At 42.3% G+C, this 15,560-nt stretch overlaps 1 protein-coding gene across 6 annotated transcripts in view; it reads right to left on the reverse strand.

Annotated features, from left to right (window-relative positions):
- PHKA2 (phosphorylase kinase regulatory subunit alpha 2) overlaps positions 1-14,252 on the reverse strand; it is a 63,455-nt gene extending 49,203 nt beyond the window's left edge. For 3 of the 6 annotated variants that reach the window (XM_028522399.2, XM_036016939.1, XM_028522398.2), the window contains exons 1-3: positions 13,233-13,565; positions 3,003-3,161; positions 51-98 (exon numbers count right to left, since the gene is read on the reverse strand). In XM_028522399.2, the coding sequence (XP_028378200.1) occupies positions 51-98; positions 3,003-3,161; positions 13,233-13,310 (285 nt within the window). In that variant the 5' untranslated portion in view covers positions 13,311-13,565. Of the gene's footprint in view, positions 1-50; positions 99-3,002; positions 3,162-13,232; positions 13,566-13,848 lie in introns of those variants that run through there. The other 3 variants (XM_036016937.1, XM_036016936.1, XM_036016938.1) reach the window with 3 other exon arrangements.
- Positions 14,253-15,560: the final 1,308 nt, after the last annotated feature.

Here is a 15,560-nt window from a genome sequence, read left to right on the forward strand (position 1 = left end):
AAAATGACCACTCAGATGACTTGCAAACACATTCGTCGCTTTCCACCTACCTGTCTCATCATGCACTGGAGAAGACCCCGCATGAGTTTCACCACATTCTGTAGAAATAAAGTGGGATCAGTAACAAGGCCAGCTTCCCTGCTCCATGAAAAGCTAACCACATGGCCAGTAAGCCAGCGCTGCCTCCCGGCTTCCCTGAGAAGGCAGATCCCAAGCATATACAGGTATTCTGATTGTTTAGTTATTTCCACTTCCCCACTCCATCACAAAGAAAGAAAATCTTCACAAAGTGATTTATCTCAAATAAAGGGGTTGGACCCGATGGCACTTCTGGGCTCTGGAATCCAGTGATTATTCATTGATATTTTAGCAAGACAATTGTAGAAGCCTAAGTACCCTGGAGGTTTATGGCACAATTCTTACTAATTTAGTTTTGTTATGCAAGGGTGAATTAAGTCCACCATGCCTGTCCGAAGTAATGCTGATTTGTGCCAAAATAATTATTTGTGAAACCATTACCAGACTATTGAGTAAAGTTCTTACAAAATGCAAGTAGTTGCCAAGGTTTCTTAATAATATGTATTGTAACCAATTATTGTAATTCTTATTATCATGATAAATAGTAATAATAATATGATAATCAGATACTTTTTCCAGGCATTGTACAAAACACTCTACCTGATTCTCTCTAATTCTTGCAACAACCTTATGAAGTGGGTATTATTGTTACCTCACTTTACAGATGAGGAACCGGAGGCTGAGAGAGATGAAGTAACACTGCTAAAGTCTCCCGGCTGGCAGCAGATAGAGCAAGGGCAGAGCCCAGGCCATCTGACTCCAGAGTTTGAGCCCTTAGTCAACACGATATGTGACCGCTCACCTCCTTCACCACTCAGGCCCATTGAAAGACTGGTTGTTATATGTCCTATTAACAATGGTGTAAAACTCCTTCACAAGTGGCTGGAGAATAGGCTAGGTCAAAGTAGCCTGGCTGAAAGTAGCTCCTACCCAGGGCCGTGAGCCTCTCCCCTCTTACAGAATGTACGTGGTTTGCAGAGGAGGATGTAGTGAAGGGCCACGAAAGCTGGTCACCAGAGAAAAGTATGGACAGTATCATCTTTCAGATACTTCTGCCTCCCTCTAAAATCCGAGGATTCTAGAATATAATCTTACTTGATGTCATATATTCTTTTGAGACAGAAAATGTTACCTCATAAATATAAGGTATAATTAACATCGTTGTAATTAACATTTCCTACAGTGTAGAGCATAAACATTTGTCAGTTTTACTTCCCCTCAGATAAAGAAAAGTTATTTTTCCATTATGAAGAAGCTGAGGGGTTCCCAACTGCAGGTGACATTACCATCTCCTGGGAGTGGGTGAGCATCTACAAATGTGAGGGTGGAGACAGTTTTATTGTCATCATGATGGGAGTGGGGCTACTGGCATTTAGTAAGGACCAAGGACCCTAAGTGTCCTGCAATGCATGGGCAGTCTCACATAACAAATAACTGTATTGCCTATGCCCCAAAAGCAATAGCATTCCTGTTGAGGCTCACCGGAAGATCCCATGTTAATTTCCATCTTCAAAGATGTCTCCTTTAGTTATTAACCACACTCGACAAACCAAACAAGGTGGCCTGTTTGTACCTTGTTCTCAATTATGGAGCAGCAAATTGAGTCAGCTTTAACTTGGATCAGAAATTGCTTATAGAGGAGAGGTAGAGGTATGTATGTGTGAGTGTGTGTTTGTGTGTGTATAGCATGGCTTTACTTTGATTTTGTCTCAAACAACAATGGCTCCTGATTGGTGTGGCTCAGTGGATTAAGTACTGGCCTGTGAACCAAAGAGTCTTCGGTTCGATTCTCAGTCAAGGCACAGGCCTGGGTCGTGGGCCAGGTCCCCGGTTGGGGGCACACAGGAGACAACCACACATTGATGTTTCTCTCCCTTTCTTTTTCCCTCCCTTCCCCTCTCTTAGAAAGGGAGAAAAGAGAGAAAAGGAAGAAAAGGGAGGAAGGGAGGGAGGGAGGGAGGGAGGGAGGGAGGGAGGAAGGAAGGAAGGAAGGAAGGAAGGAAGGAAGGAAGGAAGGAAGGAAGGAAGGAAGGAGAAGAGAAAAGAGAAAAGAAAAGAAAGGAAAAGAAAAGAAAGAGAGGGAAGGAGGAAGGAAGGAAGGGAGGAAGGGAGGAAGGGAGGAAGGGAGGAAGGGAGGGAGGGAGGGAGGGAGGGAGGGAGGGAGGGAGGGAGGAATCCGAAAGGTTGTCATGCCAAGAGAACTATACTTTTATGTGTCATTGTTCCCTACTTCAATGCTATCACTCAAAACATTCTGAAAACACCTCCTGTAGTTACTATTTTCTTACATATTCAATGATGGTAAATATTGCCTTTGGTGAGTATCTTGGTTTCTGATTTTGGAAAAAAATCAAAGGACTTCATTGTGCTACATGGTAACATAGGCACAAAAACTGAACAACACCAATGTAGTTCAAAATTAGAGGGTGGGTATAAATTAATAAGACTGCTTTGGAATGGCTCAAACTAGAAAGGCATTTTTAAGGGAAATTCCAACCATGTTTTAAGCAGTAGCAATGCTGTTTGGATAAGTATCCTTTTGACATGACTACTCTGAAAGGAGTATACACTTTGGAATGTGTAGCTCTGGTGTACTGACTTTTAAAAACAATCTTATTAGTTTATATAACCTCATACATAAGCATAGATAAAACTGATGGAACATGTGTGAAAGAAATGTAGCTAGTTAGAAATTTGAATGCTGTATTTTCCCATTCAGTGTAATTTTTTTAAACGGAAAAATCTCAAAGGGAAAGATAAATGAGAGGCTGACACCACTAAGAACCCCCCAAAAATATTCTACAGCACAGATGGATCCAACACCTGCACCAAACTGTTCTGCACACAGAGCTGCTTCCTTGTAGGCTTTTCATTTTAAGGAAAAGGTGCTGAGCAGCCAAGACATGCCTGCTAGTCAGTATTACCTGCTCCAACTCGTAGGCCTTGGCTTTGTCCTCATCACGGTCAGCATTCTTGCGGTAGGCCATGCCCAGGCCCCACACAGCCAGGATGCTGTAGATGTTATCCCGCACCCAGGCATCCTTCTGCTCATGACTGGCAGACAGCAGCCCCGTGACAGGATTCTATTAGAGAAGAGACACAAAATGACTCAGCAACACCCTTCACCCAGCTCCTGAGCAACGAATGCTTGCCCTCAGGGAGTAGAATGAGGGTCAGGATGAGCAGTGAAGAGACTGGAATTCCGGTCCTTGCTCTGCCACCAACAGTGTGACCTTGGAAGAGAAGTGACATCACTAAGAAAATCTCTAAGGAACATTCTCACTTTGTGAAGTTCTTATTCTTTTGCTTTCAGACCAGATCACACTATTTGGAATGACAAATAGAAGAAAGAGCAAACAGAAAAAGTCTGCAAGACTTTTACAAATACGTGCACTGTGGGCTTTAGGTCTTTTTATGCCTCCATGATTCCACACCAATTGGTAAAGCATTGAACTTGGGAGTAGGGCCCCACTCCAACACTCTATTTCTTTTTTCCCCAGGGAAGATGCCCACCTTATCTGGGCCTCCTCTGCCTGATTTGTAATCTAGACACTTCATGTGCCTAAAAAGGAGGTGCTGAGCAAGAGAAACTGGGAGTCCTGTCCTATTTAGCTATGATATCACAGGTATTCATTTATTTAAATCCTCACCCAAAGACATGTTTTTATTGATTTTAGAGAGAGACAAGGTAGGGGAGAGACAGAGAAACATCGATTGGCTGCTTCCCATATGTGCCCCAAATGGGGGTCAAACCCATAACCTAGGTTTGTGCCCTGACTGGGAATCGAACCTGTGCCCTTTTGGTGCATGGAACAATGCTCCAATTAACTGAACCACCCAGCCAGGCTGGCATCAGTGGTATTTAAAAGGCCAGCTGAGCCACTAAAAAGGCAGACCTTCACACACAGAAAGTATGCACAATGTTTATAATAGCATTATTCATAATAACCCCAAAGAAAAGACAACCCAAATGTCCATCAGTTGATGGATAAACAAAAAAACGTGGTCTATACAAAGAATGAAGTATTATTCAGCAACAAAAAGGAATGAAGTACTGACACACCCTGCAATATGGATGAACCTTGAAGACATGATGTTATGTGAAAGAAGCCAGTCACAATGGACCACATTTGTTATGATTCCACTTACATGAAATGTCTAAAACAGGCAAATCCATAGAGATAGTGATTATCTAGGGCTGGAGGTGGGGGTAGAGTGGGAGGGAATAGGGAGCAAGTGATGGCTGGCAGGTTTTTTTCTCACCCTCTGGGTGATAACACGTTCTAGGTTGATTGTAGTGAATATATTAAAACTATTACATTGTACACTTAAAATAGATGAATTATACAGTAAGTAAGTTATATCTCAATAAAGCCATTATTCTTTAAAAAGTCAGTCCTAATAAATTCTGTACACAGAAATAAAGTAGGAAGAGTTGTAAAGCCTCTGTTACCTTTTCCTGAAAATGAGCAAAAATATGTATCTAAGAAAAAACATTATAACAATCAGAGCCTTGCCAGCTTAAAAAAGGGCACCGAATTATTTACAAGAGGCTCATGAAAGAAGTCTATTGGTACTTTCAAAGTGATACTGCCAAGGTTATTAGGTAGAGAAACGTTGGCAGAGTTTCAAATGGCCCTAGCTAATGAATTAAATATTCAACTCTCTCCTTTAATCTATGCCCTCTTCAAAAACATCTAAAACTCAATGGATAACTACCCTCAGAGGGCAATGACATTCAGTGTATCGACATAGTTCTACAGCCAGCAACTACAAATCAATGATTTTAAAGTCAACCAGAACTGAAGTCTAGGATGGCTGAGTGAAGGAAAAAGTCTTATACCGATAGTGGACTAACGGAGTTCTTTCAAACAATCACTATGCACCAACAGTGTATAACACAAGCATCTTTATCTGTTCTGGTGCCAGATGACTAACCCCAGGACGGGAAATCATCAGGACATCCAGGGAAAGGAGTCAGTCCCTTCCCGGTGTACCCATGAACTGTGAGTCCACTGAGATAAACAGCCTTCCGATGACACAGCAGTGACCACTTGCACATAGCGCCAAGTGTGGTTTGGATTATGAAATGTCACTGTCCTGTTAACGGAAAGTTACCTCTTTTACTCTTTAGTTTGGCCTTAACTGTTGAAGTGGATTAGTTCGCCACCCAAGCTAGACTGTCTGAGCCGTTTGCTCTACTCCAGAGAGGCAGTCTAGTGTTTTGGCAATCCCTACATTCAAAAGTGTGTACGCAAGCCATTTTATTTTTTTTAAAGATTTCACTTATTTTTAGAGACAAGGGAAAGGAGAGGAAGAGAGATGAAGAGAAACATCTTTGTGAGAAAGAAACATGGATTAGTTGTCTCTTCCACGTGCCCCCACCTGGGACCGAACCCGCAACCCAGGCATGTGCCCTGACCAGGAATTGAACTGGTGACCTGTCATGTTGCAGACGATGCCCAACTGAGCCACACCAGTCAGGGCCATTTTAAATTGGGGTGCTACTGCACTCAGCTTAAGGAATATTTACTGCCATAAAGTGAGTGTTTTTGTCTCCCAAAAATCATATGTTGAAACCTAATTCCTACCGTGGTGGTATTAGGAGGTGATGCCTTTGGGAGGTAATTAGGTCATGAAGGCAGAGCACTCATGAATGGGATTGATGCGCTTGTAAGAAAAGGCCAGAGGGCCCGCTTGCTCTTCTCCTGCCACTTGAGAATGCAACAAGAAGTCAGCTGTCTGCAACCCAGAAGAGGGCTCTCACCCGAAACTGACTGTGCTGGCACCCTGATCTCAGACTTCCCAGCCTCCAGAACTGTGAGAAATAAATTTCTGTTGTTTGAGCCACCCAGTCTGTGGTATTTTGTTAGAGCATCCCGAGCTGAATAGGACTTGCTTCTCTCTTTAAGTCTATAAAAACAACGTATTATGTCAGAAGATATGGGAAGTTCCATTTTTATGTGATTCATACAAATTGAAATGATTATGTACTGGGACATACTTTGCAATCTCTGGTTTGGCACAATCTTAAGTATTGTTTCCATGCTTTAAACTTCCTAAGGGCAAAGCCTGCCTTTTTGATTCACCACTATAGCTCAAGGTCCTGGCTTAGTTAGGTGTTAAATAGGTAAGTGAACAAATATATATTAAGGTTATAGTTTTACTGAATTACAGTATGAACTATCTATGTTTGTATATATTACCTATCTATATTTGTATTATGCATAGCTACTATGAATAATTTTCCCTTTAAGAATGCTTGTTCTATTATTCTGCACAACATTCTTCTGTTCAATCTTCAGGAAATCCTGAAGAAGCAAATCAGGCATGCGCAGCATGAACCTTGGGAATGGTTCAAACAGGAGGTAAAGCCTCATTTTTGCTTTAAACATTAAAAAGTGAATAAAATAGGGAGCTGCTTCAAACACAGGAAATGACTTATTTCTAGACTAAGAGAAGAGATGGGTGAAATAGTGAATAGTAACCTCACAGGGCAGAGGTGAGGTTTGAGAAGGCAGATGGTGGGGCAGTGGACTTGACAGGGGTAAGGATACAGTGACAGAGGGTGCCTGGAGAAGACAGGATTCGTGACTACCTAGGATGGTGTGTTTGTGTAGTTTATAAAAAAATATTCAACATTATTATTATCTCCTTGAAAAATTTTTAAAAAGCTAAAGTCTTCATCACACCAGCTCAAGAAACAGCATATACACAATCTTCTTGGCTGATGGCAATATGAAAATGATTCTCAGAGCAAGCAAGAGATGGGGGCAGACCTTAACAACAGAAGAGGGCAAAGATACTGACATGGTGACATTTACTACTCCTTAGAGGGTGTGTAGGTATAGAAGAAGGTGCATACATAGGCTGCAAAGTGGATGCTGAGCCAATGTGAAAACAGTAGGATGCTTTTGGACTTGAACAATAGGTCAAAACAAACTAGACAGAATTCAACAAGAATGTATTTATTGGGCTCACCTGTTTGGTCAACGTCTGCTGGACTAACTCTATTAGTCATACTTCCACACTTTTGAGTTGACTCAGCTCACTACACACACATACACTTCTGCCCCCAGGGCTCTAACAAAACTTTGAACAGAATCTCTTCTCTTTTCCAAGTCAGCCCCAGTCTCCCATCCCAGCAGCTACCCTGTAACCCAGCCACATCTTGTCCCAATACTTAGGCACAAGAAATTTCAACTGTACAACACTGACTGCAAGTTTTAACAGCAACATACCAACAGCATGTGAGTGGATGCCAAAAGCCAATGCTGTGTTAATGGAAGCAGAGTTTTCAGAACAAGGGAAATGAGAGTTTCACTGAACCGCCAGTCTGGCAGAGTGCATGTGATATACTTTGTCACTGACAAGCACCAGGTTCTAAAAGGGACATTCACTACTTGCAATGCACCCAGAGGGTGATCAAGTCTATGAAGAGGCTAAAAGCCACGTCTGTCTCACGGGCATAGGGGAAGAAGATGGGTGCTTAGCTCTACAGGGCAGTTTACTAATTTACTATTTACTGCTCTTCTTATCCTGCAATAATCTTTTGAAGCCCCCAAGGCACCTTACCTAATCCTTAGCTCAGGGGTCTTATATAGCTCAACCCCCCTTTCTGTCCCTGAATTGTTCTTGCATGTGGCGTCTCTGACCTGCTCATGTATGTAGGGTTCCCATAGGCAAGAGCTTAAATTTGATATTTTCTTGCCAATCTGCCTCCTGTTGATGTGAGTCAAATCAAGTCAAATCAGCCAAAAAGAACCAAAACAGGAAAAGGGGCATTTTTCCCCCTTCCTCACAAGGGATTCTTCTCAAGCATTATTCACATGTCACTTGTCTGCTCAAAAATCTCTCTTGGCTTCTCTTCCCACTTAGAATAAAGGCCAAATTCCTTCACCCTCAATGATAAGTGAATAAATAAACTTCTAAATGTTCCTTAGTTCTAGTCTGTAAACCCATTTTGGACTAGGACTTTTTTTTTACTCGATGTCTTTGATGGTTATAGGTCAGGGGTGTCAAACTCATTTTCACTGGGGCCACATCAGCCTCGTGGTTGCCCTCAAAAGGCTGAATGTAATTTTAGGACTGTATAAATGTAACTACTCCTTAACAGTTAAGCGAGAGCTCAGTGCTGCCACCGGGTAGAAACAAGGTGCTGGGAGGGATAAAACAAGGTGAAGGGCCAGATTTGGCCCATGGGCCTAGTGTTTGCCACCTGTATTATAGGCCTAATTAGGACTTTATTTTTTCTTGAGTTAATGGTGGTAACATTTATCTAGAAAACTGACCATTTACATTTTCAAATTGACTGCCTAAAATTATTTATTATATTTTTCCATTTTCTCCTATACTATTTATTTGTCCCTCCTCTCCCATTGTGTGGCCAGTTTACCTATTTATTACTCTTTTCTAAAAAGAGCTTTTGATTTTGTCAATATGTTTTATATTACATTAATTATTCCTATCTTATCATTCCTTTCTTCTATTTCCTTGTATGCACTCTGTCCTTTTCTCAATCTTGAGTTCATTAATTTTTAAATCTTCTTTTCTAGTATGTAAATTTCAGGATATAAATTTCTCTTCAAATCCCACTTTAGCTATATTCCATAAATTTGTGTTTGGAATGCTTGTTACTCAGCTCTAGGTATTTGATAATTTCCATTGTAATTTCTTCATGGATCCATGACGCATGTGTATCTATGATCTATTTACATATATTTAGAAGTGGGCTTAAGTTACATTCCAAACATATTCTGGGGGAAGGGGGCTTTAGCAATTCTTTGTCATTGCTAATTTTCTTGCATTTTGGCAAAAAATGTGATGTGTATAAAGCTGATTTTTCAGTATTTTTGATACTTTATACCCTAATTTGTCATTAATTTTTTAAAAATATACTTTGCAAGGCTGAAAAATTACTATTTTCTATTGGTAGAGCACAGTTCTATGTATGTACACTTGATGAAGTTTGTTCCTAATGGTGCTCAAATTTTCTATGTCCTAGTTATTTCTCTGCTTGACCTATTAGTATCTGAGTGAGGGTAGTTAAAAAAAATCCCACTATAGCCCTGGCTGGTGTGGCTCAGTGGACTGAGCACCAGCCTGCAAACGAAAGGGTCGCCAGTTCAATTTCCAGTCAGGGCACGTGCCTGGGTTGCTGACCAGGTCCCCAGTAGGGGGCATGCTACAGGCAACCACACATTGATCATTCTCTCCCTCTCTTTTTCCTTCCCTTCCTTTCTGTCTAAAAATAAAATAAAAATCTTTAAAAAAACCTTCTGCTATAATTATGGCAATTAGGTCAAGTTTTGCTTTACACATTTTGAAGCTATGTTGTTGGTATTCTGTGGGTTTAAAATTGCTTTATTACTTTCTTGGTGAATTATCCTTTTATCATTTAGTAATAACATTTCTATTCCAAATAATATATATTTTAAACTTCAAAATCTACTGTTTCATATTAGTATAATTACAATTTCTTTTTGGTTAGCATTTGCCTGGTATATCTTGTCCCACTACATTACTTGCAACCTTTCAGTATCCTGTTTAAGGTTCTCTTATAAACCCCATGTATCTTTTAAATTTTTCAAGTAATTCCTATTATCTGTCTAATTTTTTACATTTATTATATTAAGATATTTGGACTTATTTGCATCTTGTTTTGTCCTCTACATTTACTATGTTTTTTTTAACTTCTTCTCCCCAAGCACTTTTTTCCTTTGTTGTCTTGTAGTTATCAAATTGTCTTTGTTCCTCCATTGTTTTAAGTTATATATTCCACTTATATTACTTTAATGTTAATGCTTACACATGAACTCCTGACTTAGAATATATAATGCTTCTATCCTTCTTCTTAATGTGATTAGGGCCTTAGAGTGCTTTAACTCCAGTTTCATCCTATTCTCTTGCCATGTTATTACTTTTCAGTATTTAATTATATTTTTTATTATTACTATTTTTCCATTATCCCATTCTTCTCATTTTAAATTCTACTGCTGCTAAATGGCATTATTTAGTTACTGTCCTGATCTGAATTATCTGCTTTTTATACCAAATAATCCTCAGTTACAGTGAACACTGTCTTGACCATTACTTTTCTTTCTGGTCCATATTCTCTTATTACCACTTTGTACTTAACACTTTTATGAATGAGCCTTCCAACAGAGCTGATATTGAAGAAATGTACAAAGTTAGTATTTCCTATCTGGGCCCAAGGAAATCTAGGAATTTATTTTTTTAAGATACTTTCTAGAGCACATATTTGTTCTCTCTCACTGTATAAAATCAAACCTGCAAAAGGACCTTTTATAAACATAGCTCTTTCCTTCTTTGCTTGCAAATTCAAATAATATTTAGCAGCAAGTATATTTGGCAAATGGCTGATGGGAAGAGTTCTTCACAGATATAGGAAAATGAATTGGTTGACATGCTAGCTGATATGAACAAACTATTGCCTCTAACAAAAGGACATTTATGAATTTGACATATTAACGCTGAATGATTTCTAACAAGTGAAATCAACATAAGTTGATCTTGATTTAAAAAGCAAATCAGAAACAGAGCTCAGAGCTTATACCAACTGATACTGAAAAATGCTTCATAAACATCTGCACATATCTACTGTACATGGGGAGATACAGCATAAACTTTAGAAACCATTTTTAATTCATTTTTTATTGTTGTAAAATATAGATAACATAAAATTACTCATCCATTTTTACAGAGTAGTTAAGTGACATGCCTAAGATCACTCAGAAAAGATGATAAAGCCCTGAATTGGTTAGGGTTCTACAACTGTGAAGACTAGTTGTTGGGGCAGGATGGGTGTGGGATGGGGATGGGTGGGAAGGAGTAGGATTCTACACGTGCAGGCTCATGGGATTTCCCAGCAGAATCATACTTGGGAGTATTCTGGTTAGCCAGCAGAGCCTGACAGTGCAGCCAGGAAGGGGAAAAGAGGGCACACACGAAAGCTTCTCACCAACTACCCCCAAAATAAATACAACTAAAGGCTCAGACAACTATTTAATCATTAAAATGTTAGAGAGGAAAGTCCAACATTGCAGATTTGCTTTAATGAGATGATAGTTCTTTTGCTCCTCAGGGACTGCAAGCCTGGATCAATACTTGGATAGCTGAGAGCCTGCAGGAAGTATGTTATCAACAAGGACTTAAGGGTAACTTGCATTTGCTTGGAGCACTGCTTGATGCAAAAGGAACAAGACTAATGAGGTCTCTATGCTTAAGGATCTTATCACATCAATGGAAGACATAATTACATTCAAAGACCTGAACACAATTAGTAGCTGGATAAGGGTTTTTGGGAAAGGGAGCATCATGGGGCAGGATGGTAAGGCAAGGACATGTGGCCTGGGTATGTGTGGCTTATATCAGTCATACCACCATCAACAGCACCCACAATTAACCAATTGCCTACTATGGTGCCAGGCAATATACTAGGCACTATTTCTTCCTGCATAATACTTCAGTGGAGGCAGGTGTTTTTATTCCCATTTTACAGATGAGGGCATGGACTCAGAGAGGTCAAGTACATGTCACTTGTTCAAAGCAGAGCTAGTGATTTAAACCCAGGTGTGACACAAGAATCAAGCTTTATCATTTTGCCTTAAAGCCCCATCCATCACAGTAATGAAGGGAACGTCCTTTCAACTTGGATTTTAAAACTTTGCAGATGTAATTATAATATATTCCAAAGAGGAAGGCAAAAGAATAACCTCCATTCACCTGCTTACTCTTTCAGTTCTCAACTTGAACATCATCTCTTCCAGGATTCCTCCCCTGCTCCCCAAACTGAGCTAACCTTCCAAAATAAGAGCCATAATCCTTACTGTACAATTTCAAAAGCCAGTAAACTCTGAAAATTTAAAGTGTTTTCATGAGTTTGCAGCAAGCTCATTTGGTAACAAAAGATAACCTAAATGATGTGAAACTATTTTCAGTCTTTACTTTCCTCAGTGTGAATATTCATTCTGATGTGTAAATAATAATGTGTTTGATTAAGGGGTGCTGCCCAGACTCTACTGTAGTTATTGAAGAATATATATGTATATTATCTTTCTAAAAATCCCAACATTTCTGACTTGCAAACCACATCTGGCCCCAGAGGTTTCAGAGAATGGATTCTGAACCTGTATCTTATGCATAAATCTCACTATATCACAATCATTTATTCTTCTGTACAAGCCCAACCTGACAGAGTGCCTTGTGTATAGTAGGTACACAACAAATGTTTCCAGAATGAGGAAACAAGGCTGAGAAGTTGGCTAAGAAGAAAAAGTCGTTAGTGGCTTAGGAGTGACCATGGCTTCCAACTTGCAGGCCAGGCATCTAACCATAGAATGCTAGTGCCTTCTCTGACAGCAGGTCCTATAAATAGTTGCTGTTGATTGAGAGCAAGCCACATAGCTGCTCTCTTCACTAGGAATAAAAATAGTCCAGTTATGTTATATGATGGGCCCACATATAACTTTAGCCCAGTACTACAAAATAGCAGGCAAACTCATACTTCAGATCACATGGGCAGCTTCACAGGTCCCCTGGAACTTGGGCACAGAAGACCTGCATTTGAGTCTGACCCTAGTACATGCAATAACCCTTTGGCCTGCAGGTTGTCTCATCTGTAAAATAGCAACCAGAGTAAGCCCTAAGGCCCTCCTCACAGGTGGGCCTCTAACAAGGTGATCCATGGGAGGGAAAGCAGCAGTCGCCCCACATTCCAGAGTGAGATGCAAATCTCAGGAGCTTCTTCACTCCTGTGTACTGTCCTCGCAGTCCCGAGTTCATCGTCCTCATTCAGTGGGCTCTGTTACACACACCTCCTTTCCCATCCAAAAGAAGCAGAGTCAATACAAAAAGACGCATTTTGTACCCAGGGCACCCAGGCGGCTCTTTCTGTTTTTGATCCCAAACAGTGGACAAAAAATTCTGTGAAGAGTAGCCCCACAGCCCTTCGGTGCCCCAACTCGTAGAAGATGGGGGTGGGGGGGCGGGACTGGAGGAGGGTTGGTAATCACAGGCCAGCAGGGCTGCATTTAAACAGGAAGCCTCTTAACTGCAAAGTCTCAGGATATAAGAGGGCACTGGATAATAGAATGCGAATCACGATGGGGCAGCTTGGGATGGTCCCCCCTTACCTGGTAACACAGGATGGTTTGCTGAACCAGCCGCGCGTAACCGTCCAAACGGACTCCGGAATTGCTTCTGCTCCTCATCTCCACGATGCTCCCAGGGCAGCGGTGCCCGATTTGGTGCGTGGAGGTGGGACGCGCGGGCTACGGCTGCCAAACGTTCCTGGTTCCCAAACACTCACAATCTCGGACAGTTCTCGGGAAGGTGCCCGGCGGTGGTAGGTAGGGGCTTCCAGAAACGATAGCATCAAACTAAGATTGGAAAACAAGCCAAGCAAGAGTTTCGTACAACTGCAAGGATCGGGGGCGGGGACAGGGCTGGCGCTCTGGCGGCAGAAACGGCAAACTGGGTTCCAAGCGTGGGGAGACCGTACCCACGCGGAGCCTTTTTTTTTTTCTTCCGGCGACAGTGCGGAGGCCCCAGGGAGAACCCCCCCCCCCCAACCCTATCCTACCCGAATACTGCGGCCCAGTCGCAGTCCCGCCCCGGTCCCGCCCCCGCCACAGAACGGAACCCTCGGAGCTGCGGCCAGAGGGGGAAGGAAAAAGGGGTGGTCCGCTGGAGCACCGGAGAACCCGGCTCCTCCGGGCGGGAACCAGTTTGTCTCCCCGAGACCCTCACTTCCCCACCGGCCGCCGACTCTGGGGCAGGCTGCAGACACAGACCTGCCCGGCACAGACACCTCGAGCTCCGGCCCCGCCTGTGGCCCCGCCTCCAGCTCCGCCCTCGGCGCGGAGCGGAACCCGCTGAGCCAGGCCCGAGGAGCAGGTAGGCGACCGCTCCGCTAGGGGCCCACACCTCCCCAAACTCCTTCCGTAGCCAGCGGCCCCGCCTTCCCGAGGGGAGCTCACAGTCGAGCTCGTGGTCCCGCCCTCCGGCCCTGTTCCCCTGGCTGTCTGCTCCGCCCCTCCGGCAGAACGGAACCCTCTTAGAGGGTGGGGGTAGAGGAGGGCTTCCGGCGGGGCACTAGGCGGCCTGGAGGAGGCTCCGGGGTTGAGCCGCCCACCTCACCGGCGGCGGCAGAAATACACCCGCCTACTGCGGCCTCCCCAGCACCCCTCTGCGGGCCGGAACGGAACGTAGCCCTGCCCTTGGCAGAGTCTCCGCAGCTGAGCGGAAGTCGAGTACCGGGGACCAGTAGGGAAGAGAAAAGAGGGCAGCCGGAACAGAGGTCCTCAGGGCTCCCAGTCCAACTGCTGGTCACTTGGACGCCGCTCACCTGGCCGGGCCTGCAGTTCATCTCCTGTAGGCCTACAACTTGAAATTTACTAGTGTCTTGTGGCCCGGTTACCTGCACTTCACAATCTTCTGCCCAGTATTCACTTTTCCACCAAAATCTGGCCCCATATGAATTGCACTGGATACCTCCGCTAATGTAATCATTGTTCCCACAAGCCCATTGTTAATCTCCATACATTTGTTGTACGCTTCTTGACCCAAGGCCCTTCCTCCTCCTCCTTGCCTATCTGAAGCCTATCTTTCCTTTAAGTTTCCCCACAGCTCCTCCCTCCTGCTAGCCTTCCCCATTCTCTTAATTTCCTTAACAATTTCTTTACTAAGGGCTTAGGTCTCGGAGTGACTTTACATTGAGTTTAAATTCCAGATCTGCCATTTACAAGTGGTGTGAGCTTAGGCATGCAGTTTTAGCTGTTTCAGGTTCACTATTTTCATCTGTAAAATGGGGATAATAATAGCACCTACAGCCTAGGGTGGCGATGAAGATTAAGAGAATGAATATAAAGCACTTAGCACCATACCTGACTCATAGAAAAGTACTTCATAGACCGTAGATGTTTTCATCATCATTTGACAGTAATGTAATTGTAATTTTTTCATATACGGCATATTTTTATAACTGGATTGTAAGTTATTTATGGAAACTGTTTTTGGTATTTCCCATCATGTCTGATACAGCGTTGAATATGCAGTTGTAGCTTAATTAATGTTGAATGACTGAATGAATGAATGAATGAAAATCAGTCCTGTTCAACTGGGTCCCCCTATGTATGGTCCCTAACAATTTCATTTAAAAAATTCCATAACATAAATCTGTGCTTCTCAACTAAAGAACCAAACCCCTCATCATTTTACATACTTTTTGTTTTCTTACTTAACAATCTGTGTAGCTTTCTTAAATGATGCAGTGATTTGTGTGATGTGCCTCTATGCAGAATTTGCTATGGTCTAGGGGTAAATAAAACTAGACATTAAGCCATTGCCATTGAATCTCTTTTGGAGTCTGAATATGTACTCTTACTAGAACTCTCATATGTTCTGCATCTAAAAGCTGGGATCATTGTTTCTTTCCATGACTGCTTTTGTTCACATTGACT

Source organism: Phyllostomus discolor, chromosome X, assembly GCF_004126475.2.
Source record: "Phyllostomus discolor isolate MPI-MPIP mPhyDis1 chromosome X, mPhyDis1.pri.v3, whole genome shotgun sequence".
Lineage (NCBI taxonomy): Eukaryota > Metazoa > Chordata > Mammalia > Chiroptera > Phyllostomidae > Phyllostomus > Phyllostomus discolor.